Source organism: Balaenoptera ricei, chromosome 11 (genome assembly GCF_028023285.1).
Source record: "Balaenoptera ricei isolate mBalRic1 chromosome 11, mBalRic1.hap2, whole genome shotgun sequence".
Lineage (NCBI taxonomy): Eukaryota > Metazoa > Chordata > Mammalia > Artiodactyla > Balaenopteridae > Balaenoptera > Balaenoptera ricei.
The window spans coordinates 25,365,724-25,389,297 of NC_082649.1; the positions used below are offsets into that span (position 1 = coordinate 25,365,724).

At 41.7% G+C, this 23,574-nt stretch overlaps 1 protein-coding gene across 1 annotated transcript; it reads right to left on the bottom strand.

Annotated features, from left to right (window-relative positions):
• Window positions 1-1,032: 1,032 nt before the first annotated feature.
• On the bottom strand, window positions 1,033-22,593 carry FBXO9 (F-box protein 9). The gene is given in 14 exon segments (XM_059938483.1): window positions 1,033-1,620; window positions 3,462-3,613; window positions 5,173-5,266; window positions 5,724-5,819; window positions 6,404-6,494; window positions 6,692-6,810; window positions 9,324-9,438; window positions 10,235-10,365; window positions 12,352-12,451; window positions 13,862-13,919; window positions 16,131-16,286; window positions 19,105-19,194; window positions 22,176-22,261; window positions 22,264-22,593. Coding segments are annotated over 14 exon segments (1,689 nt in total). The 5' UTR covers window positions 22,556-22,593; the 3' UTR covers window positions 1,033-1,511.
• Window positions 22,594-23,574: the final 981 nt, after the last annotated feature.

Sequence of the window (23,574 nt, forward strand, 5' to 3'; positions counted from 1 at the left end):
ACCGGATGGGTGGTTTTCATCTTTTTTGGCTGCACCACGCATCACGTAGGATCTTAGTTCCCTCACCAGGGTTTGAACCTGCACCCCCTGCATTGGAAGCGTGAAGTCTTAACCACTGGACCGCCAAGGAAGTCCGGTTTCCATCTTTAACATAACATATATTAGCTTTTTAAAAGGCCTGCCCCACACTGAATTGTGGGAACTTACGGAGCATCTTTTTCTTGGCTGCGTCGGGTCTTCGTTGCTGTGCATGGGCTTTCTCTAGTTGCGGTGAGCGGGGGCTACTCTTTGTTGCAGCGTGTGTGCTTCTCACCGCGGTGGCTTCTCATTGCGGAGCACGGGCTCTAGGCGCATGGGCTGCAGTAGTTGTGGCTAACGGGCTCTAGGCACGCCAGCTTCAGTAGCTGTGGTGCACAGGCTTAGTTGCTCCGGGGCACGTGGGATCTTCCCGGACCAGGGATCGAACCCGTGTCCCCCACATTGGCAGGCGGATTCTTAACCACTGCACCACCAGGTGAGTCCCCGAAGCATCTTTCAATGTCACTATGAACTTGAAAGCAATCCTGGCTGCAGCTGTTGACTACTGAAAGTACACGGGTACTCGACTCTAGCTGTATTTGAATCACCAAAACCAAACCTGAACCTGGTAGAGATGTGCCAGACGCAAACTCTGCAATTACTCATAGCGTTGTTGCCAGGGCAGTAACATTCAGTTCACTTGGTGGCTGGCTCTCTCCCAACTTTAGCTCTGGAGAGAGTTAGGCCTGGGCTTATATGATCCGCTCCTGCTCTTTTAGGAACAAAGACGATTGGCCGAGCTTGTTGAAGAGTTCTGGTCCCGAGGGAGTCACCCTTTCTCACCTAATGTCACGTATCTGTAGGGGGCCTGGGTTGGGTCAGAGTACAGACACTATAGTCTGTGGCTGTGTATGAAGACCAAGACGAAAGAGGCGCTCATTCATTCGTAAGCTTTCACTGGCTACCTCAGGATTGTTTATCATTCTGACATTTTAAAAAGGCTGTCCAAATATATTTTCTTGAAAGAAACATTTATTTATGATCTTTATTGGTCAAAGTTTCAAACAAATCCAGAAGAGGTGTTCACATTTTGAGCCTTTAGTGAAAGACACTATGTCACGCGTGAAATAAATGCTGATCCCGTGGGGTGCTCCCCTGATGCACTTAAATACTGGGCTGATCAGTCAGAAGACGACCTATGTGACAGAACCTGCTCAGAAATCTGCTTGAAAAAGGGCGTGATTTAAATCTCATGTGGTTTTTCACAACATAAATGTACTGTAACTTATAATAATTCCAAAACAAACTCCCCAAGAATCAACTCTCTCTTTACATAAAAAAAATAATCAATTTATACTCTTCTTGAAAGAACTCCAACAATGTAAAATAAGTTCCAATTCCATATATATATAATATATGTACATTTATAACTTAGGTGCTCTGTTTCTCTATATACTTTTATTCATGCATCGTGGCAGGGGCGGACGTGAGGGCTACAGGGGCCTCTCGGAGAAGGCAGTGTAGCTCCTCACCCTGGCAAACAGCAGGGGTGTGTACATCTTGTCGATCTCGAAAGCTGTGACCGCAGTCTCTCCAGTTGATCTGGAGAGAAAGCACAGAATCACTCGTTACCAGGAGATTATCAACTCATTTGAAATCCTTGCCTATTTGGGGGGGGGGGGGGGGGAGGAGCTTATTTTAGGCTTTAGCCTTTTTAAAATTTAATTCATCTCAGTCAATTCTAAATAATATAGTGTATTACAGAAAATTTGAAAAATTTAGAAAAATGTAAAGAAACATCACTCATCATCCCATCACCCAGATACGGCCTCATGAAGCATTTCTTCCAGGCACTTCAACCTTGCTATCAAACTTTACTGCTGAGATCATACTCTACTTGTCATCCTGCTTTTTTAAACATTATGACATAAGCATTTCCTCACGTCATTAAATACTCTTCAGAAGCCATTTTTGTGGTTGCATAATATTTCACTGTCTGCTTATACCACATTTACTTAATTCTCCTTTTGTTGGAGATGTAGGCTGTTTCAATATTTGGCAATTAAAAATGATGCTGTGATATTTTTGAATATGAACAAAACAAAACAGATCCCTAAGAGCAGAATTTCTAAGTCAAAGGCTATAGACTTTGTAAAGCTCTTGTTAAAATGTATTTTAGAAAGAATTATAATCCTAGAAGAGAATTTAATGAGTTCACATTTGCATGATCAACAGCATAATTTCAGGTTGGAGGGGAAGCAGGTGACGAGTTATATTACCACAGCTTTTAATTTTCTCCTAAAAACAAAAAAGGAGAAATAAACAAAAACATAAAATTCAAGTGACTTTATAGATATTATTATAAGGAAGTCAACGTGATCATTAGCAGTTACAAATGACGTCACTTTTTTCTCTTAAGATGTGATGCTTTTCATTTGCTTGGTCCTACTTCTGGGTTTGGTTTCTTTCTTTGAAAAGAAAAAAAGAAAAGATTCCACTTTACAAATTACTCAGAGAAGCAAAAAGAAGATAGTAGGACCAGTAGGTAAGAATGAGAAGAGAGAAAAATGCTCTTTCTCAGCTGTCAGGACCTCCCAGATGAGTGGGAAGAGTTATTCATAAGATGGAAATGTGACAGAGGAAGTTTTCAACAACGTGGTCGAGGTTGTGAAGGAGGCTAATGGAAGCTGACCTCACAACCTGCCTCTCAGAATTCTGATTTCGACTGGCATGGAGACCCTCGGGCACACACCGGTGTTCTTTCAAACCTAACAACAGCTAACATCTGTATCCACACGAACTGACATTTCACTTTCCTAATTCCTTTTTTTTAACTTTACTCATTTCTGCACTGTTCCTTTCTCACACATTCTCATCTGTTCATTAATTATTTCATACAAGTAAATCCTAACTCATAGGACAAAGAGCTTTAAATAGGAACCACTAATAGATTTGGCTTTGGAACACATGAAATCTTTTCAGCAGACTTACTTTCCTAACTACAACTTATTTTAAATCTGGGTATAATCCCTGGGGATAAATCAAATGGAAATAAGGTGAAAAATGATAAGACTGAAACATGGGAGAAGAAAAAAGGTCTGGTGCTTTACAACTGCCTTGAGTAAGCCAATGAATGAAGTCACGCACGGACAGCTTAGTGACCAGGCACCATCCACGCACGGAAGCTGCTCTCAACCCCACAGGGTAGGTGCCCACTCGCATTACCATGGGCCATAGGCAGGAGCTCTGAATGCTCCACTTCCTGGTCCACTTTTAGTTTTTTTCCAGTTGGCCGTTTCCTTGGTTTGCGGGATTATTATGCTGTGGTTTTGCTTTGTAATCGAACGTTAACTCTGAGGAATCAAACCCTATCTGAGTCCCTCAGCTGAACAGGAAGGACACATCTAGTCTGTAACCCTGGGATTTTTACTGCATTCGCCTACTTGTAAGTAATATGACAAGAATGATGTATCCAGATGAGTTTGTTGAACCTCTGGTGGCCACTGGAACACAGCTGAAGCCCCACGTGAAAATTCTGATCGGCTTCTTGTACAGGGACACGGCGAAAATATCTGTATTTATAGTCAAGTGGTTTCTGTAAAAGAAGAGGTGCATGAGCAAAGTGAGGCCTCACTTCACTGACACAGAGACAGAGAGACGGATGGTGCTACATCTATATGTAAATACCTCAGAAACATGTTAAGGTACATACTATCTGCACAGAGTAAACAGCTCTTTTGGTTATCAACTGAGAATGTGTGTGAGTGCCTGGAAATACGCGAAGGACCCTAAACGCAGAAGGCTCTTCCCTCCGTCATCACCATCTCAGTCAGTCGTCACAACAACCCCAGGGGTGACGTGCGACCGCATCGTTGCCGTGTGATGGCCGACAGGATGAGGACCCAGGGCGGGCAGCCCAGGGCCAGTGTCAGAGATGCGAACTAAAGCTCCTGTCTCCCATCTCTAAGCCTAGTATTTCCTTCTACTCGAAAACACTTGGGAATGTTTAAAGAGGGAAAGTGATAAACTGGTGAAGGCTGCAGAAAAAGCACTGAGTATAACTGATCCTTTGCGTTAACAGTAAAATAGTCAACGGAGAAATAGATGTGACAAGGTTCACTGGAATCACACTTCTGTAAGTGTGAAGCCACTACGCACGGCTTCACTGAGTCATATTCTGCAGAGAAAACTGGTCGTCAGCATGGGAGTCCCTAAACTCTCTTATTAGATAAAATCTAAACAACTAGGGCCTCACGACTCCCCAGCTCTGGCCTCAGGAAACTCACGGCCAAGGTCACAGTGATGGCAAGCAACTCTGCCCCTCAGACTGTTGCCCCCGATTCTGGGAGCCAGAGGGAGCCGGGGAAGCCACAGCCAAGGGCCACAGGACTCACAGATGAAACCCGCCCTAACTATTCCCATACATGGTGCTGGGGGTGGGAGGGATGGGGGGTGTTTAACACAAGAGAAACTTCATTCAAGAACTATATTAATTATAAAAGCACCAGGCAAGTATTTATTCTAACTACCTCACAACTGACTTCTTGAGTACACATTAGCGTTTTCAACCATGACTGAAAAAAGGCACATGGAGAAAAGTTGTGGAAAAAATTAGCCCCTTAATCTGTTAAGAGAATTTAAAATACTCTGGAATGTAATAATTCAGGCATCGTATTTGCTCGGCATTTTTTTTTTTTCCTTTTGCAAGAAAAGGAAGAAGGAAATTATCTCACTTCAGCTTATTTCCAGTACAAACTGGAATTCTAAAAATATCCTTGTGAAAGAATTATCTCTATGAGTCCGTTTAGGAAGAAAATCTCCTAGGATTCAAAATGAGAAAAGCAAAAAACATAGTCATATATAACTGTACTAGTTATTTCACAGGAATAACTAATAGTTACTTTGGCTTTATGTTTTCATGCATAAAAAACCTGGACCAGAAAAGGAAACTTGGAGAAGAACAAATAAGTTGATCCAATAAAAAATAACCATATTATAGAAACCCTCCAGCTCTCCTCAGAGATATGCTGTAAGTCAACACCCATTTTGTATAAATTATGAAACAGTATTTTTTAACCTTTCTCATCAAGAATGCTTGAATGAGCAGGGTAAGGAAATTAAAAGAAAACTGCCAATTCCACCTTGCATACTCACTTCTTCTTTTTTCTTAGTTATCACAGCAAATACTTTCGTCTGATTGTCTATATCTTGTGACAAGCGATAATGACCCAGTAGAATTGCATCAGTTCTAAAAATTAAAAAAACCAACACTTTAAATCTATTAATCAGTAACGTGTATTTATTTAAGTAATCGAGAAAGTAATGGGTTAGTTAGAAGTGTTTATTCAACTTGTCTGAAGACAATCAGCTAGGATGTGAGTAAACCTAGTTTCCAAGTCCCCAGACCTACTGAGGGACATCACTGGGGAGAGGCCCAGGGATCAGTTTTTTTTTTTTTTTTTTTTTTCCTTTTAGCCATGCTGCACACAGCTTGTGGGATCCTAGTTCCCCAACCAGGGATTGAACCTGGGCCCTCAGCAGTGAAACTGCCAAGTCCTAACCAATGGACTGCCAGGGAATTCCCGCGATTGGTATTTTTCACAAGTGCCCCAGAAGACTGCTTCTTTAATCCAGTATTGTGTTACATAATCTGCAAGTTACCACCTAAAATGTGGACAGGATAGAAAACTACAGAAAGACACTACCTGGTATTCCTGGTTCTTAAACGCGGAACAATGGACTGGGGCTCCTCAGGGGTGGTCAGCATCATCACGTGGCCATCTGGGAAGAACCTTATGTACCTGTGGAACAGGGAAAACACCAAAACACCACATGCAAATATAAAACACATCCTTATTTACTGGTACCGAAACCTATTTATTCATAGCTGTGAAACCAAAATGGAAATACCATGGACCAAAGAACTGGCGAAACATCACTGACACAAACATGACCTGTGAGGCCAACAGAAGAGAACCAAAGCATCTGTGTGTTTTTCCCTAAAGCACTAACTAATGTCAAACAAAAGTGAGGCCCAATGCTATTACAGAGCAGTTACCACAGCCTACTCGTTTCTCAGTGACACTAGTATCTGGTGAACAATAAGCCTGAATAACAGCACAAGCTATCTGACAAGGCAGAAGACAAGGAGGAGCTCTAAAATTACTTTATAGTAATTCTTAGGTTTAGAGGCCAGGAGGAATTAACTGATTTATCTTAACCTACTGGTTCTTTGAGTGCTGTTCCTGTTATAACACTGGATGAAAATACCGAGGGCCATTTTGTGGATAAATGCAAAAGCCACAAAGAACAGATGCCCAATAACTAACGAACCAATACTTGGAGAGAGAGAATTTTTCACTCACTCAGTTTACTACAGTTGTACCTGTAATATTCCACTTGGTGCCAGGCTCTATAGAAACCATCAAGAGACTGTTCCCCTTGACGAATATATGTGGTTTTACTGATATACACTCCTATAAAAAGAAACAGGTTTTTTAAAAAGAACATAATAAAAAACTTTTACAACCATGTAACATGTTTCCAGCTTTGTTTTTATTGTGGTTTCCTTTAAATATACTTATAGTACTCAGCTCTGTTACAGAAAATAAAGACTGTGTATTTCTCAAAATCAGCACAACAGGTCACCATTGCTCTAAAGGGTTCAACTTACCATCAAACCGAACACGTGGCCTTTCTAAAAACATCTCTCTCCAGGATGTATATGCAACAAGTTTAATACAGCTTCTGCCCCAAACTTTCAAGCAGGCCAAACGCCATATTTCAGGGTCTCTAGGTAATAAAAGCACAACATCAATACATATAACAGGTGAGTCCCTATCCGCACTCAGACACGAGAAGCATTCCTGCCACCAGCCATCTTCTATTCGGCAATATTGGTTGAGTGCCGGCCAGGCACTGACTGTCCTGGGCACTGGGGACAGACTGATGGACAGGGCAAAGGCTCTGCTCTTTTACAGGGAAAGCAAACAAAAAAGAAGAAAACGAGAGAAAGTTTTAGGTAGTGTGCTCAGTACGAAAAGAAACAAAGCAGAGTAAAAGGACAAGGGCGATGGTGGTGAGGAAACAGAGCCTATTTTTTTCTGGGCAGGTGTCTACGGTGACGAGGAAGGGTATCCTGGCAGAAGCCACAGCATGCAAGGCCCAAGGGCTGGAGTGTGGCCAGCGCGTTCAACAAGGAGCAAGCAGGATCACGTGGCTGCAGCAAAGTGACTGGGTGAAGTGCAGACTACGTGCGTGGAGAGGCGGTCAGGGGCAGGTGGCGTAGTGGTCTACAGGCGGGAGTGGCCCTTTGAGTGAAGTGAAGGCCACTGGAGGGTTCTGAGCATGACTGATGCTTTTAAAAGATGACTCTGGTGGTCTACGGAGAATGTGCTCCCGGTGTGTAAGAGCGGAAGCCCAGAGACCACACAGGATGCCAATGCCATAATCCAGACCAGGCCTAATGGTGGCTGAGCCAGAATGGTACTCGGAGAAACAGTGAAACGGTCAGACTGGAGATCAGTTTTGAAGAGAGCACCAACCCTAACCCTAACAAGACTTTGTCATGGGATTACTGCAAAAAGCGAAGCAACTGACATGGTTCTAATACGACTCAAAATAATTTTAACGCCATCTTTAACTGAAAACATTCAGTTTTAAAGATGTAGGAATTACTTATATTGAAGCCAGACTGCAAAAAGAGATAAACCCCCCAAATTTACATTGCAACGTATTTAAGTTTTTTTCTTTTAACGAATACTTTTATAACCAAGTTTTATCCTACCCCTGAAAATTTATTTTCTTAATTCTCTTTTTGTTTTCTCATGTGTAATTAAAAGAAAAGTTAATGGAATAACAGTGCTAGAGACCCCAATTTCAAAAGGCTGGGTCAATCCACTAGGTGCTTGATAGGTACTTGTTAAACAGGAATGCACACAGAATCACCAAAAAAACCCCAAAGGCTTTAAAGTAATTCAAATGTTTTACCCAAAACACAAGATTCCAAATGAAATCAGGTTATTTAAAAACAATGCATCTGAATTTTAAGAACTACATAAAGTTATAAAAAAGTTCTAGATGCTAAGGATAAAGTATTTATTTTTACATAAGACATTCATAAAGGATTACCTGTCCTAAATAAAGTTACACTAAACTATGATTATTCTTCACATAACCAGATTTTAAAAGTATAACTCTTTTCCCAATTTTACTGAAAAATATTTGACACACATCACTGTAAAAATGTAAGGTGTACAGCACAATGGTCTGATTTACATCTATTGTGAAATAAACCACAATAGGTTTAGTGAACATCCATCATCTCATACAGATACAATAAAAAGAAAAGGTCTCCTGCGATGAGAACTCCTAGGGTCTACTCTCTTAACAACTCTCTATCGTATGGCGATGGTAACCATAGTCATCATGTTGTACATTACATCCCTAGTACTTATTTGTACCTTTTGACCACCTTCCTCCCTCCCCCACCTCTGGTAACCACAAGTCTATTCTCCTTTTCTATGTAGACGCCACATGTAAGTAAGATCATACAGCATTTGTCTTTCTCTTATTTCACCTAACATAATGGCTTTAGAGTCCATCCATGTTGTCACAAATGGTAGGATTTCTGCATTTTTCATGGCTCAATAATATTCCATTGTTTATATATACCACATGTTCTTTATCCATTCATCTATCCACAGACACTTAGGTTGCTTCCATGTCTTGGCTATTATAAATAATGCTTCTATGAACATGGGGTGCAGATATGTTTCAGAGTTAGTGTTTTTGTTTCCTTTGGATATATATTCAGAAGTGGAACTGCTGGATCATATGGTAGATCTATTTTTAATTTTTTGAAGAACCTCCATATTGTTTTCCATAGTAGCTATACCAATTCATAATCCCACCAACAGTGCGAAAGGGTTCCCTTTCTCTACATCCACATTTACCTTGTCTTTTTGATGATGGCCATTCAAACAGGCAAGAGCTAATATCTCACTGTGGTTTTGATTTGCATTTCCCTAATGACTAATGATGCTGAGCAACTTTTCATGTACCTGTTGGCCATTTGTATATCTTCTTTGGGAAAACATCTATTCAGGTCCTTTGCCCATTTTTTAATTAGATTTGGGGTTTTTTGCAATTCAGTTGTATGAGTTCTTTATACATTTTGGATATCAACCTCCTATCAGATATATGGTTTGCAAATATTTTTTCCCAGTCCATTGGTTGTCTTTTCACTTTGTTGATATGTTTTTCACCACTGCCAGAGTTGCTTAAAAAAAAAAAACAGTAAGTACCTGGCACAGATATAGAATCCTCTGCACACCTGTGACAACTGCTCTAACGATCTGAGGTCCAGGTCGCTCGATACCACCCATCGGAAGATGTACATCAGGACCTCCATTGGCAGCGCTGCAAAGGAAACTATCCTCTCAGTGATTCTCCTTCCTATACATCACTCTGCTGTCACGTTCTCCATGCAGATATCTTTATGTATTCCTTAAATTTTATAAACCGCACCTTCAGTACTGCTCAGAGCTACAGCACAAGTATATTTAACTACCCAGAAGTAATAATGGTTCCTAACATCAAGACACAAAATATCTTTGTTTTTTCAGTACTGAACAGATCCGAATGTATTTTTATGAAGTACCCCTTTCCCTTGGAAGATCATTTCATCATCAAGATACACAAAAATAGATATGTTAGAAAAATAGTCTAGTATGTATGCGTGCGTATGCACTTGTTAACATTAAAAAATTATTTCCATCTCCTTGGAAATTTTCAATTGTCCTCCTCTGGGAAGTCCCATAGCTAATTAAACAACATTTAACATATGAAAAGAAAAAAAACCCATCAATTTGTAAACATTCAGCCCATCCATCTCAGGACTACCACCCAACTCGGCTGAAGTGCCTGATGATGCCAGCGTTCCCCCAGTTCTCTGAGGGCCGCCCCAACTCACACATGCACCTCGCAGAGCATCACTGGAAAAAGAACGGCACCCTTTAACGACTGTGCTACAAACTCCACTGTACTTCGGATCTTGAAGAGCTTATCAGTATGCACAAATTAATTACAATCAGATCACCCACCATACTTCGAACTAGAGCAACTGTCTGACAAGCTATCTGACCTTGTAAGTTTGGAAAACGTAAATCTAAGGTAAAGTAGTTCTCACTGAGTTATAACAACCATGAAGTCACACCTGATATGTGAGTCTGACTGCTCTCAAGTTCGGGCTGACACAGTTTGAGCACAGACTCCGGAAACGTGAGCTGCTGCTGGAAGCAGGACAGGAGGTCTGCCATCTTGCTGTCATCATCAGTATCTTCGATGCTGAGAAAAGAAGGGAGGTGAGTGAACGCAGTGCCACCGCTTAGAAAATGATTTTCCACAGTACTTTCAAAATCTGCTTTAGAAAAAGTCAACTAAAAGCAAACTTCTTACTACTTCTTTTTTTTTTTTATATGATAAATGGTTACCCTGCCTTGCAAAGGAGTACCATACCAACTTTTTGAAGAAAAAAGCTTCAGCAATTTTAATTCCCACAGAGAAAGAATCAGAATTTTTGGATACAGGTGGTGAGATTTAATTAATTAGTTTTATGGTAAATAGAGATTTCATGAATTAGTAAAAAGATACTTTCAAATGATTTTTTAAAATCTTACGTAAATATATCCTTTTAAGTGACCATAATCCATTGTAACTGGATAAAAATAAAATATACAAATGTTATCTGAGGTGCTTACTTACCAAGGGTTTTCTAACGTATGTGCCTTATCACCCTACCTTTAGAGAGGAAAATATGTAATTTTAAAAAGCAGGGTCCACAAATAATTTATCAGTATAAACAAATACATAGGGTTCTAGAAAAATATATAGCTTTCCATTTTCGCTAACAGTAACCTTAAAAATGATCAGACTTACAAAAAGGTTGGATGAGGATGAAGTTAGAAAACCAGGATGGGCTTATTATAAGACAACAAAGGGCACATGCGGCTGAGGCTAGTCGGACTGCAGGGCTGTGCTACCAGCTTTTTACAGAAGGCAAAAAAAACAGCAGAGGCTTTTAGGGCCTGTTAAGTCTGATAAGAAAATAAACCGTACCCTTAAAGAACTTTCATAGCATCTGGGTTAGTGTAACAGGACGGGAGAGAAAGAAATGTTTCTTTAACGTTTTAATACAACCTTTCTTAACAGCACTTGGCGTCTATTTATACAACTGGCTAAGAGCTGGGTCTAAAGAACTCTACCCAAATTTAAAGAAGGTTTAGAAAAAGCCCAAATGAGTCCTTTTGAGTATGAACTACCTCACGTTATTATATATCTAATTTAGTGAACAATATTATCAGCCCCAAACAGACAATAAATGCTGACTTCATCAGGATTTTTTTAATATGGCTTAGCCAAAGCTTAAGTGTTAATACTATAAGCAGTTAAACAGCACTGGCAATCAACGTTGTTATCGATAAAGGTAACCTCTTAATTGTTTCATGGCAGAAGTAATATAATATCTCATCACCAAAATTCTATTTTTCTATGTACCGCTCATTTTAAACCTGACATCCTCTTGTGGGGACAGACTCCCTTCGCTTTGGGAGAGAGAAGGGTTAAGCCAATACAATTTTATAACTGTTTTACACACAGCTTCAAAAGTATTGGCTTAAAAATATGTTCTCCTGGTCTCTGTCCATATAAACAGTCAGTGCTACACCACGCCCGTGATGCCAATGGCATCTGTGCTACGACGATGAAACACGGTTTCTCTTAGGAGCGCTTATGTCCGGCCCCCGTGTTTTTAAACAAATGTTACAGTCTTAACAGTATTCCATCTACAACAAAGTCTCCTTAGAGTCCAGCATTTTCCTAATAAAAAGTCTTTTAAAAGATGTATCGTTTCAAACGGATACAAAAGGAGAAAGACTAGCGTAATAAAACACTATGTACCCAATTTCAACCATTAACATTTTTCAGGCTTGTCCTGATCATGTTTTACTAGTTTTGACTTTATAGGTTTCAGAAGGTTGAAATGTGTCCTTTAATTTACTTTCAGTAATCATCGCTTTTATTAAAAAAAAAAAACCTCTTTCATCACCTAATTTTTGTTACATCTGTTTAAAATATGCATTTCTATATTTTACTCTTAAAATTTCCCTAATTAAAAAATTTCTACAACTTTATAAACAAGTCTTTATACTAAAGACTATATAACAACAGAATTAGCACCGTCTTCTTATCATTATCATGTTAAGAGTCAACAGGGCAAAGACGCTTAACTTTAACAAACTCTATATATTACTGTCTATCAAATTATGTACGCACTAGCTGTTTCCAACGCCATCACCATCTGGAGACCGGGTATAAGTAATCTTGAACTCTATATCAGGTACAAGTTGCATAGCCCTACGATAAAACTTGATGGCTAAAAGAAAAAATAAAGCTAAATTAGCTATGACCAAACATTTTTGTCATTTCCTTTGATTACCCTAACTGTGGTTTAATTCGGTAACTTTCTTTATAAACAGCCAAATTCCCTTTTTCTACATGCAACAGTAGCAGTGAGCAAACTTATTTCCAAACCCTACTAGTCAGAAATAATCTTTTTCTAAAGCTCTCACATTATAGAAACTTAAGATGTTGCATTTTACTCTTATCTTTTAGCCCATCTTTTCCCTCTGCCTCTCACATATTGTCAGAAATGATCTTATATGTGGCTGTCATTCTCTGTGCTTTGAAAATGCCACTGCTGCAGCCCCAACAAAAACACCTTTAAGCAAACTTCTTTCTAGGATGCAGAGTTGAGGAAAATCAAATGTTTCCTCCTGAGTAGAATAAGGAGAAGGGTTTTTTGGAATTTATTCTTCAAATCCAACTTCCTTTAGTCCAGCTGCCTCTTAAAACCTGTTTTTAAATAAATCTGCTGGCCAGGTGGTTTAGAGCTAGAACACTGAGCGGTCTGTCCCACAGAGACACAGCACAGAACCTGGGGCTGCAGAAGCCGACTAGTTCCTTCCCCACAGATGAAGTCCGTTCAGTTCAGTCCATTCTGCCATGCTCTGCTACTCTGGGTGAGTGACTGTAAACTACGTGGAGACAGGAATCTCACAGGCTAATAAAGACCGTGGCGGGATATCACCATTTGGGCCCTTTTCATATCCCAGAGTGAAAAAACCCCTAGAAGAAACTTGCAAATAAATGCGGTAATTTTGAAAATGTTATTTGGGGGGCATTTTCAAACCACTCAAGTGCTAGCATTTTTTTCCATGCCCCAATTAACAGCTTTTCTATCAGGAAATGAAAGGCTAATTACAAACCTAATCTGGTAAACAGCCCCACCACTTGGTTTACTTACACATTTCTACTGGCCTAATAAAAGAGACAATTAAGGCTGAAGAGTATTCCTTCTCTAAAATGTACATTAGAATTTAGAAAGCATGTACATGTTCCTTCATCTATCCTTTACAGTCTCCTCCTCTGAAATAACGTTCACCTATAAAAGGAGCATATCCTATTTTTTCAATAGCATATCCCGCTATTTTTCAATAAGCAACAGTATTTTTAAGACTTTAATAATGAAGAATAAATACTAAACCCTAAATGTAGAAAAAGGTTATTTTACTAATCCTACCAATATGATGATGTTTCTCAGCAATATTTTTTGGAAAGAGACAGGTTATATACAAATACAATTTTTATTTTTTAAAAATCAATTTCAAATATAGAGACTGATGTTCTGTATAAATATACTCTATTTTAAAAAAAATTGGTGAATAGCGAAGAGTTCTTATTCAAAACTGTCAAGACAAGATGATCCTGGGACCTGAGTTTTTACCTTCATAGAGAGCTCCATTTTGTTCTTCTTCTACTGCTTTTAGGAAGAGTTCTCGAGCCTATAAAAATAAACAGTGAAAAACAATTTCTGAAAATCTGTACTAAAACTGAGTGTGGGTGGTAGAAGGACAGCCTTTTCAACAAATGGTGCTACAACAGTTAGACATCCACAGGCAAAACAATGAATGTCAACCTCAACTTCACAGCTTACATAAAAAGTGACTCGAAAATGGATCAAGGACTTAAAAGTGAAACTTTAAAAACTTTTAGAAAAAAAAAGAAAGAAAATCTGGGAGACTTGGGCGAGGAGTTCTTATACTTGACACCAAAAGCACAGTCTATAAAAGGAAAAACTGATAAATTAAACCTCATCAAAACTAAAACTTTTGCTCTGTGAAATTCCCTGTTAAGAGGATGAAAAGACAAGCTACAAAGTGAAAGAATTTACAAGCCACATATTCAACAAAGGACTTGTATTTGGAATACATAAAGAACCCTCAAAACCCAACAGTAAAAACATGAGCAATCCAATCAGAAAAGACAAACAGGTATTTCACGGAGGGGCGTATAAAGATGGGAAACAGCACATGGAAAGGTATTCAACATCATTAGCCATTAGGGAGATACAAATTAAAATCACAAGGAGGTATCACTACACACCTATCAGAATGGCTAAAATTTAAAAGTCATGACAACTCTAAATGGTGACGGGGATGTGGACACACTGGATCACTCATACACTACTGGAGGGAACATAAAATGGTGCAGACGCTCTGGAAAACAGTTTGCAGTTTCTTTTAATCAAACATGCACTTACCGTACAACTTAGCAATTGCACTCTTAGGCCAGAGGGATGAAAACTCATGTTCATGCAAAAACCTGCATGTGAATATTCATAGCAGTTCTAGTAATAATAGCCCCAAGCTGGAAAAAACCCAAATGTCCCTCGACAGGTGAGTGGTCAAACAAAGTGGGGTACGTGAACACCATGCAACACGACACTGAGCGGTAAAAAGCAACAAACTACTGACACACACAACAACTGGGCTGGACCTCAAAGGAATTAAACAACACTTTTTGAACATCAAAATTATAGAAATGGAGGCCAGAGTAGGGGTTGCCAGTAGTTAGGAATGGCTGGGGAGGAGGTGGGGAAGAGAGCGTATAACTATCAAGGTAGCAAGAGGGAGCCTTGTGGTGACAAAACAGCTCTGTATCTTGATTGTGGTGGTGGTTACATGAAGGTACACGGCTAATTGCAGAGAACTATTTATACATATACACACAGTGAAGTGCTTGGAAACCTGAATAAGCTCTGTGGACCGTACCAAGGTCTACTTCCTAGAAGTCTAGCTATGGAAGATGTCACCGTCAAGGGAGGACGGGAAGGGTGCACAGGACTCCCCTGTGCTATGAATCTGTGATTATTTCAAAATTAAAATGAAACAAAACAAATATGGAAGTTTTTAGTGATTATTAAACGGCAAATTTTTGGAAGGAAAAACTTGGGTCTGATGGTATGAAGATGACAACCCCTGTGGAGTAACAGGATACAGTCAGCTCTCCACGTCCCTGCTCTCTGCATCCTCGGATTCAACCAACTGCAGATCAAAAATATTTGAAAAGAATTCCACAAAGTTCTGAAAAGCAAGACTTGAATTTGCTGCGCACTGGTAACTATTTACTCAGCATTTACACTGTACTTACAACTATTTACAGAGCATTTACACTGTACTAGGTATTATAAGTAATCTAGAGATGATTTAAAGTATACTGGAGGATGTGCGTGGTTATACGCAAATGCTGCACCATTTCATACAAGGAAGGTGAGCATCCACGGACACCGAGGGACAAATGTTGTGAAAACTGAAATGGTGGGCTGTGTGTACTTTGTGTGAACAAGCACACGGAAAGAGGTGAACCATTAGAAAGCATTCAAAATTTTCCAGGATAAGGAAGTAATTACTGCATCACTATAAATCTGTTCAACTCAAAATATAACAAAATATTGCATTATGACCTTTGGGAAGGTGTTAACATTTGAACCAATTTTTTCCCCCTTCGGGCTTCTGTTAACAGATTCAGAGGCATCTATCTTTTAGACCAGGTGAATCTCAGGGGTGTATATTACCAAAGAGTTCCGGCAAGACTGTATAACTGTAGGAAAGAAGGAGTAATGTATCATCCAAAGACCTACAAAAAGTGGTGAGGGATGGATACCCTGGCACACGTGTCACCATCTTTCCAGGTACAACGCCCATAACACTTAACTTTTCTTCTTTTGCCAGCTCCTGCTTTCCTCTGGTGTCCGCTGCTCTCAGTGAAGAGCCTCTCGTTGCTCTCCAAGGTCGAGATTCTAAATTGCTCGAGCCTCCACCTGGGGCAAGTTCAAACATCCACTGAGCTCGGAACCTCTGGAGTTGTGCCTGAGGGGAGAAGAATGTTTCAGGACCCACCAAGGAAGAGGAGCTCAACTCTGGAACAATCTGTCAATAGGTCCAACACCGGTGTCCACACATATACATATGCTAAGATGAGAAAACACTGTCTTTAAATTAATAAATTACTGAATACTACCATTAAATACCTGTTATCTTCCAAGATAATTTTTTGCTTAAGACTTTGAAGAGGGACTTCCCTGGTGGCGCAGTGGTTAAGAATCTGCCTGCCAATGCAGGGAACACAGGTTCGAGCCTTGGTCCGGGAAGATCCCACATGCCGTGGAGCAACTAAGCCCGTGTGCCACAACTACTGAGCCTGCGCTCTAGAGCCTGTGAGCCACAACTACTGAAGCCCACGTGCTGCAACTACTGAAGCCCGTGTGCCTAGAGCCCGTGCTCCGCAACAAAGAGAGGCCACCGCAATGAGAAGCCCGCGCACCGCAACGAAGAGTAGCCCCCACTTGCCGCAACTAGAGAAAGCCCGCATGCAGCAACGAAGACCCAACGCAGCCAAAAATAAAATAAAAATAAAAATAAATAAATTTATAAAAAAAAAAAAAAAAAAAAGACTTTGAAGAAATCGTGAAATTCTGCCTAAAATAAGATTCTCTATACAGGAGAAATCTAATGGTATGAGAAAATCAAATTTTAATTGGAATCGAAAATATAAGCCATCACTTAGGGACTGAACTTAGATGCTTTCAAACATTTCTTCCCTTGGAATACATCACCTCAAAATTCTGTATGTGAGCCCCAAGTCTTTCTTTTAATAACCTTTCTCTCTTTTTTTTTTTTTTTAACTTTGGGTTTATATATATTTATTTATGGCTGTGTTGGGTCTTCGTTTCCGTGCGAGGGCTTTCTCTAGTTGCGGCAAGCGGGGGCCACTCCTCATCGCGGTGCGCGGGCCTCTCACTGTCGCGGCCTCTCTTGTTGCGGGGCACAGGCTCCAGACGCGCAGGCTCAGCAATTGTAGCTCACGGGCCCAGTTGCTCCGCGGCATGTGGGATCTTCCCAGACCGGGGCTCGAACCCGTGTCCCCTGCATTGGCAGGCAGATTCTCAACCATTGCGCCACCAGGGAAGCCCAACCTTTCTCTTTTTTAAAAGAAATTATTTTTTCTAATACATATCATTAAAAAGAATCTAAACATAGAAAAAGTGAAACCCCCTCTGTGGCGGGCCCTGCTGTGCTGCCCAGACCCCCCCATTAGGAACTGCTGGGAGTGCCACAGAAGAACAGCCCTCAGCCCTCGCCCTGCGGCAGGGCCTCAGGGAGACCACACCCCTTCCCAGGTGCTCCCCACCCAACCACTGATCAACAAGAGTGATCAAAGACCCTGCTCTGAAAGGTCATTCTTCCCCCGCTCTGAGGAAGTCCTCAGAACTTCCGCAGGATTAACTGAGCTGGTCCACCGAGACCGCAGAGCAGTCCAGCTCCCCCAACCCACTCCGGCTTCGCTCCCTGCCTCCCTGGCACAGGTGCTGACCCCAAGAGCACTGCTTAATAAACCTCTTACATCCACCTCGGAGTCTGCTTTCTGGGAACCCAACCTGGGATGCCCTTCCCCCAAAAGAAGGCCATTGGTAACTGGATTGTATATATTAGTGCTGGCTTTTTTTAAAAAAAGTACAGATTTAAAACATGAAAGCTTTTAAAAATTTTTCTCTACATTCTTCACACTGCTTTGACTCCCACCTTCCTATTTCGAATGTAACACATATACCTCTGACTTAAACATGTGGGATCTTAGCTCCCCAACCAGGGATCGAACCCGAGCCCCCTGCATTGGAAGCGCGGAGTCTTAATAACCACTGGACCGCCAGGGAAGTCTTAGCAGCACTTTTAATGTCTACTAGATGGTGCACTCCAAAGGCACAAGTATTATAAAGATTAAAACGGCTGCAGAATATTTCACTGTATGGATGCATCATTACTTAACACAAGTGTTGAATATTTAGGTTGTACTCCATTTTTCCATATAAACAATGCTACAATAAACATTTTTGTATGTGTATATTTACTCACTTCCCCTATTATTTCCTTAGGATTAATTTCCTAGAAGTAGGATTGCTGGTTCAAAGGGAATGTGTGTTTTTCATTTTGATCCATATTGCTAATCTTCCCCCCAAAAAAGCTGTAGCAACTTATGCTTTCATGTATACTGTGTGAGTGTTCTCAGAGCCTGGACAGCAATAGGCTTTATTCGCTAATCTGATCTTTTTTTTTTTTTTTTTTTAAATTCTTTGCTGATTTAATTTGTATTTTAAAAAAATTATTAGTGAGGCTGATTATCTCTTCTAATGTTTCATAAATATTTATATTAATTTTTTCCATTAGTTGTCCATTCCTATCATTCTATTCTATGTTCTTACTACTTTTATAAGGATGTTACATCTGTATCAGAGATATTAATCCTCTTCCCCTAGACGGTAAATAGTTTTTCCAGTTAATTATTTCTATTGATTTAGGAGGTCTTTTGCCATATATAGGTTTTAAACTTTTAGGTGGTCAAATCTGTCAATCTTCTTCTTTAAGGTGATGGGTTTTAGTCATGCTTATGCCTTGGTTTGAACACTTTAAACCCACATATTGAATTACACAGCAGCAATTACTGATATTCCTTTTTACAGAAAAAGAAATCTACAACATAGGTATAACTGAAGTATTCCAAAAACCGGTATGAACATACAGCTACATTCAATGCAAATAAGAACCTATGAATCTTCATAATTATGACCAACTCCTCTTATGTATGGAAAGCAACAGAATAAGAACTAAATGCACAAATGAAGAAACATGCCTGCAAATCTGTCTCAGCAGGGCGTTCGTTTTCATCATCATCTCCTGCCCTGACAGCGTCGTTGGGATGACAATCTTCCTCAGCTTCTGCCTGAGTGGGGGAAAGCAAACAATGCTCAGGAATAAGCAAACACGGTTTCCCTCGGTAACCTACACCTCCTATTCAGCTACCTGCCCAGTGAAACACAGAGCTGCCTCTCTCTAAGTATCTTCTTCACAGGTAAGTTAAATGATTCCAGTCAGAAAAATCTGATACTTCTATTTTTTAATACTGTAGAATAAACAACTTCACTGGGCTCCAGCTTAAAATGTTTTGGTAGGTGGTTAAAAAGAACAACTTTGCTTCAGAAAATAACAGTTGGTGGTACAGAGTTCAAATAGTTTTTGTTTCATGGATCTCTTAAGACCATATATAGTCCATATATGGTTGTCCTTTCTTTACACAAACTGGAATGTTATTAATGTGCGAATGACTTTAGTCTAATAATATTTTAAATGTACTAGAAAAGCTCATTCAAATCAAAGACATGTAAGAGTGAAGGTTTTTGTAAAGAAGCTCCTTCCATTTTATTTTTTTTTATAAATCCAGATTTTCATATATTGGATTGACTTAAAGTGGAATAAAGCTGGGCTGGAACTACTGTGCACGGCTTGGGACTTAATAGAAGCCTCAGGTCAGTTTCCTTCCATTTTATCCTTTTATTCTCCATAAATGTTTGCTAAATAAAACTGGATCCTATGTTCCAGTGAAAACGAAATGTTGCCTAGGTGCGGTCTATTACCTAACACACCTATTAGCAAATAAGACTTGCTCAACACTTCAAGTGTTCAGTCCTATAAAGAAATGTGGCAATCAGGGAAGTGACTTTGAAGGTTAGTTAGAAATAAAAATAATAAAACCTATTTAATTTCACTCATTCCAAACATGGTAAGTTTTACAATTGCCAATTTGGGTTGTAATTTGTTCCCAGGACTAAAATGTCTGTATTAACACCTATCTTTGAGCACCGCAACCAGATATCCTTGCACTACTTCACAGCACAACACAAACAAGCCTGGCTTCCTATCTTATCTCTGGCAACCAGACTTACAACAGAGGTGCCTGTAAGACGCAGAACTAGTTAGTACATGGTAAAGTGCTTGGCACCCTGGAAAGGCTAAATGAGTGAAGAAATAAATGAGAAAGGCTGAGCCTCGGATAATTTTCCAGAAAACTGGAAAATGTGAGCAGTAACGCACTGTCAAATACATTTTTTTAAGTCTCTTTAAGCTGAGAGCTTTTCCTACTCAGATCATCAGTAATGGGAAACTACACAATAAAAGGGTTTGACTTTACAGATCTAAGAAGTGTATTTCTCTCTCTTCTCAAATAAGGGTCTGCTTTATTACTATAAACTCTAAGGACAGCTAATGGAAGGGGACCTTGGTCCCTGGGGTATCTCAGTAATTCAGCCTCTACCTCAGCAGCCCCACCAAACTGACTTCAAGAGCTCCCCCTGCTCTCTCCAGCCCCGCGCTTTTGCACACGCTGCTTGCTCTCTGCATCTGGAATGCCTGCATCCTCTTCCTCCTCACTTGGCTACTGGTACTCATCCTTCAAGATTCAGCTCAGGGATTATCCCAGTAGGAAACAAATTCTGATCCTTTCACTTGTCTCTTTTGTTTTCCCATTACACTTGTGCTGCTGGTATCACAGCACTTAAGACTTGTATTGAGATTTCATCTCTTTCGCTAGAATTAGTGCATTGGCATCAAGATCTGAGGTCTGGCACTATGCCAGGCTGATAATAAGTGCTCAACAAAATGAATTAACAAATAAAATGCCATGAGGATATATAATGCGTATCTCAAGGATGAGGTAAGGAGACAGGAAGCCTATAATACAGACAGCATCTTTCTTCTCCCCTGAGCTGTGTTTACAGAGCTCTCATCCACTAAGACTTTGATTTTGACAGTATGATGACAATAACAAGAACCATCAAATTTGGGGTTTTACTATGCTCTTCAACTCAAATACCACTTGAAATAAGCAGGTCTTCGGCTGTCATCCAGAAATTTTCACTTTGTTTTTCATAACTGAGTTTGACCTAACATCACCTTTCACTATAGTAGCTCATGTGTTCATCCTTTTACTGTTTTACACATGGGACTAATGAAATACAGAAAGTTAAGTGCTTAATCCTGGTCAGAGAACTATTTCTGAAAGTTTAAAAGCATAGTCAATTAGTGTTTTTCTATTCACCAAATTGACTTCATAAAATAAGTTCATTCAACCATTCGTGTATTCAATAAACACTTGGGTGTCTACTATAAGCTAATGAGTTTGGTATCATTTCACTCTTGAATCACTCAACTTTAGCCAGAGATTAGTTTCTCGGATGGACAATTTATTTGAAGCCAAAGCAAAGCAGCATGGGTCAGAGACTACATATGCCAGCACGCACTAGCCCCATGGAATCTGCTTTGTCAATTTCTGGAGCTTTGCTCAGTTCCTCCATTTGGACCGCACTGACGCTGCTTGGGCCCTCACTGCCGCGTAATGAGACAAAACCCCTCCAACCCCAAGCCGCCAGGACCGCCAGCCAAAACCCTGCCCCAGGAACTGCCGCGTCCTGGGGCAGGTGCCTCCTAAACCCAGGACTCCTTAAGGGGTCAGAACGGCGGCTCCGTGGGCAGACTTTTGAGGGGGGGGGGCGGCGATCAACAAGTGTCTCCACTTGCCAAGGTTCCCTCCCGATTTCAGATGCTGCGACGGCTCACCTCAATCTACGCTCGCTTTTATTAAAGGGACGAGATTGGTTCAATGCCCTCAGCAGGCCGAGAGGCATTTTTCTCGGCCGTCCAGCAAACCCGCTCTGCTCACCTGGAGACCCAGCTGGGGGGCTCGGCAGGAAGGAACCCCGGGGAGCGGGCAGGCCTAGCACTGTCCGCCACCCTCAGGCCAGGGCCCCAGGATGGTGGTAGCCGTGCAGCCCCCAACCCTCGCACGTTTCCCCTCTCCACTTCCCCGGGTGCTCCCCGCAGGCCCGGGCCGTCCCGCCCGCCGCCCGCCCGAGCTCCTCGGCGCTTTACCATGCCGGCGGGCCGGCCGGCTGCGGCCGAGGGGCTCTCGGCGCCCCCTCGGCACCGCCCCCGCCAGGAGGTGCCCCGGGAGTCCGGTGTCTACTCCTGCCGTCTGGTGCAGCGGGACTTAGTAGAGTTCTCGGTCGGAGAAGCGGACCAGGCAGCGGCAGTAACTGCGGGCCCGGCGTACGGCAGCCATTTTCGCAGGGCAGAGGGCCAGATCGCGGCGCGCTGGGGCGGCGGCCGGGGACTCGCTGAGCGCAGGGACACCTGGGGCCCGCCGAAGCCGAGGACTGTGCGCGCACCGGAGCGTCGACCCTGCTGGAGACCCCGGACGCCGCAGCGCAGATGCCCCCTGCCGCGGAAACCTGCGCCGGCGCAGCGAGCATGCGCAGTGCTGACCCGCCGCCGCCCGCGTGGGCCGCCCTGCTCCGCAGCCCGCGCACTTCCCTGTGGAGGGCGAGGGGCATTCGCTTGCTGTGTGCGCGAGGGACAGCCCGGATGAGGTCAGCCCGGGGTGCCGAAGGCCAAACTCAGCCTAGTATTCGGCTCAGTGAACTTACGCAAACTTGAACAGGAGTTAACTCAAATTTATAGAGTTGAGACCCTAAGGCAGGCGGCCCGCAGGCATCGAATTGGGTGCTCGGGACGGTCACTACACGATCCTCGGCGACTGTGGTTAGAGTCCCACTCCGGGATTGCAGGGAGACAGTTAAATTCCACTATCGTCACAGGCTGTTATAACGACTAAACTTTTTAAAGACACGGTCCTGGAGGCTGAGAAAGAGGCGCTCAGGAAAGCAACGGGAGGAGAGAAAACAGCCCCCGCAACGCCCGTCTCACTACAGATCCCATCATGCAACGCGGGAGGACGTTGCGGCTCTACGGCTCCGAGCCCCGAGTCCTGCGGAGACGGCTCCCGCGGCGCACTGGGATTTGTAGTCCACCGTTCCGCGTAGAGCGCCAGCCCTCACTTGCCGTCCGGACTCCGCTTCTTACAGCCCAAACACCTGATTTCATTTCCGCAGAAGGCACTCTTGTTTGTCAGGCGGAGTATTATTTTCCCACACTTTACATTGTTTTAAATACTGAATTTTGCATGCTCTCTGCTTTGTGTAAACCTAGTCTTGGGGCTTCTTACCTTCATTCAGCAAACATTTATGGAGTTTCTAAAGTTTCTACTAGGTGTGGGGTACTAATAGTCATCAGGTTTCAAAGATCCTACTCGTGGTTCCACGAATTCACAAGAGTTTAAATCTCTTATCCATTATTTTCTTTTATTCTATTTATTTAGATCTTAGTAACGCAGTACATTTTTCTTCAGAAAATAGAGGCAAAAAAAAAAAAAAAAGATGGGAGGGGTGCAGAATGGAGCTACAATAAGGAAGCCCCAACTGCTGTCTTTTAA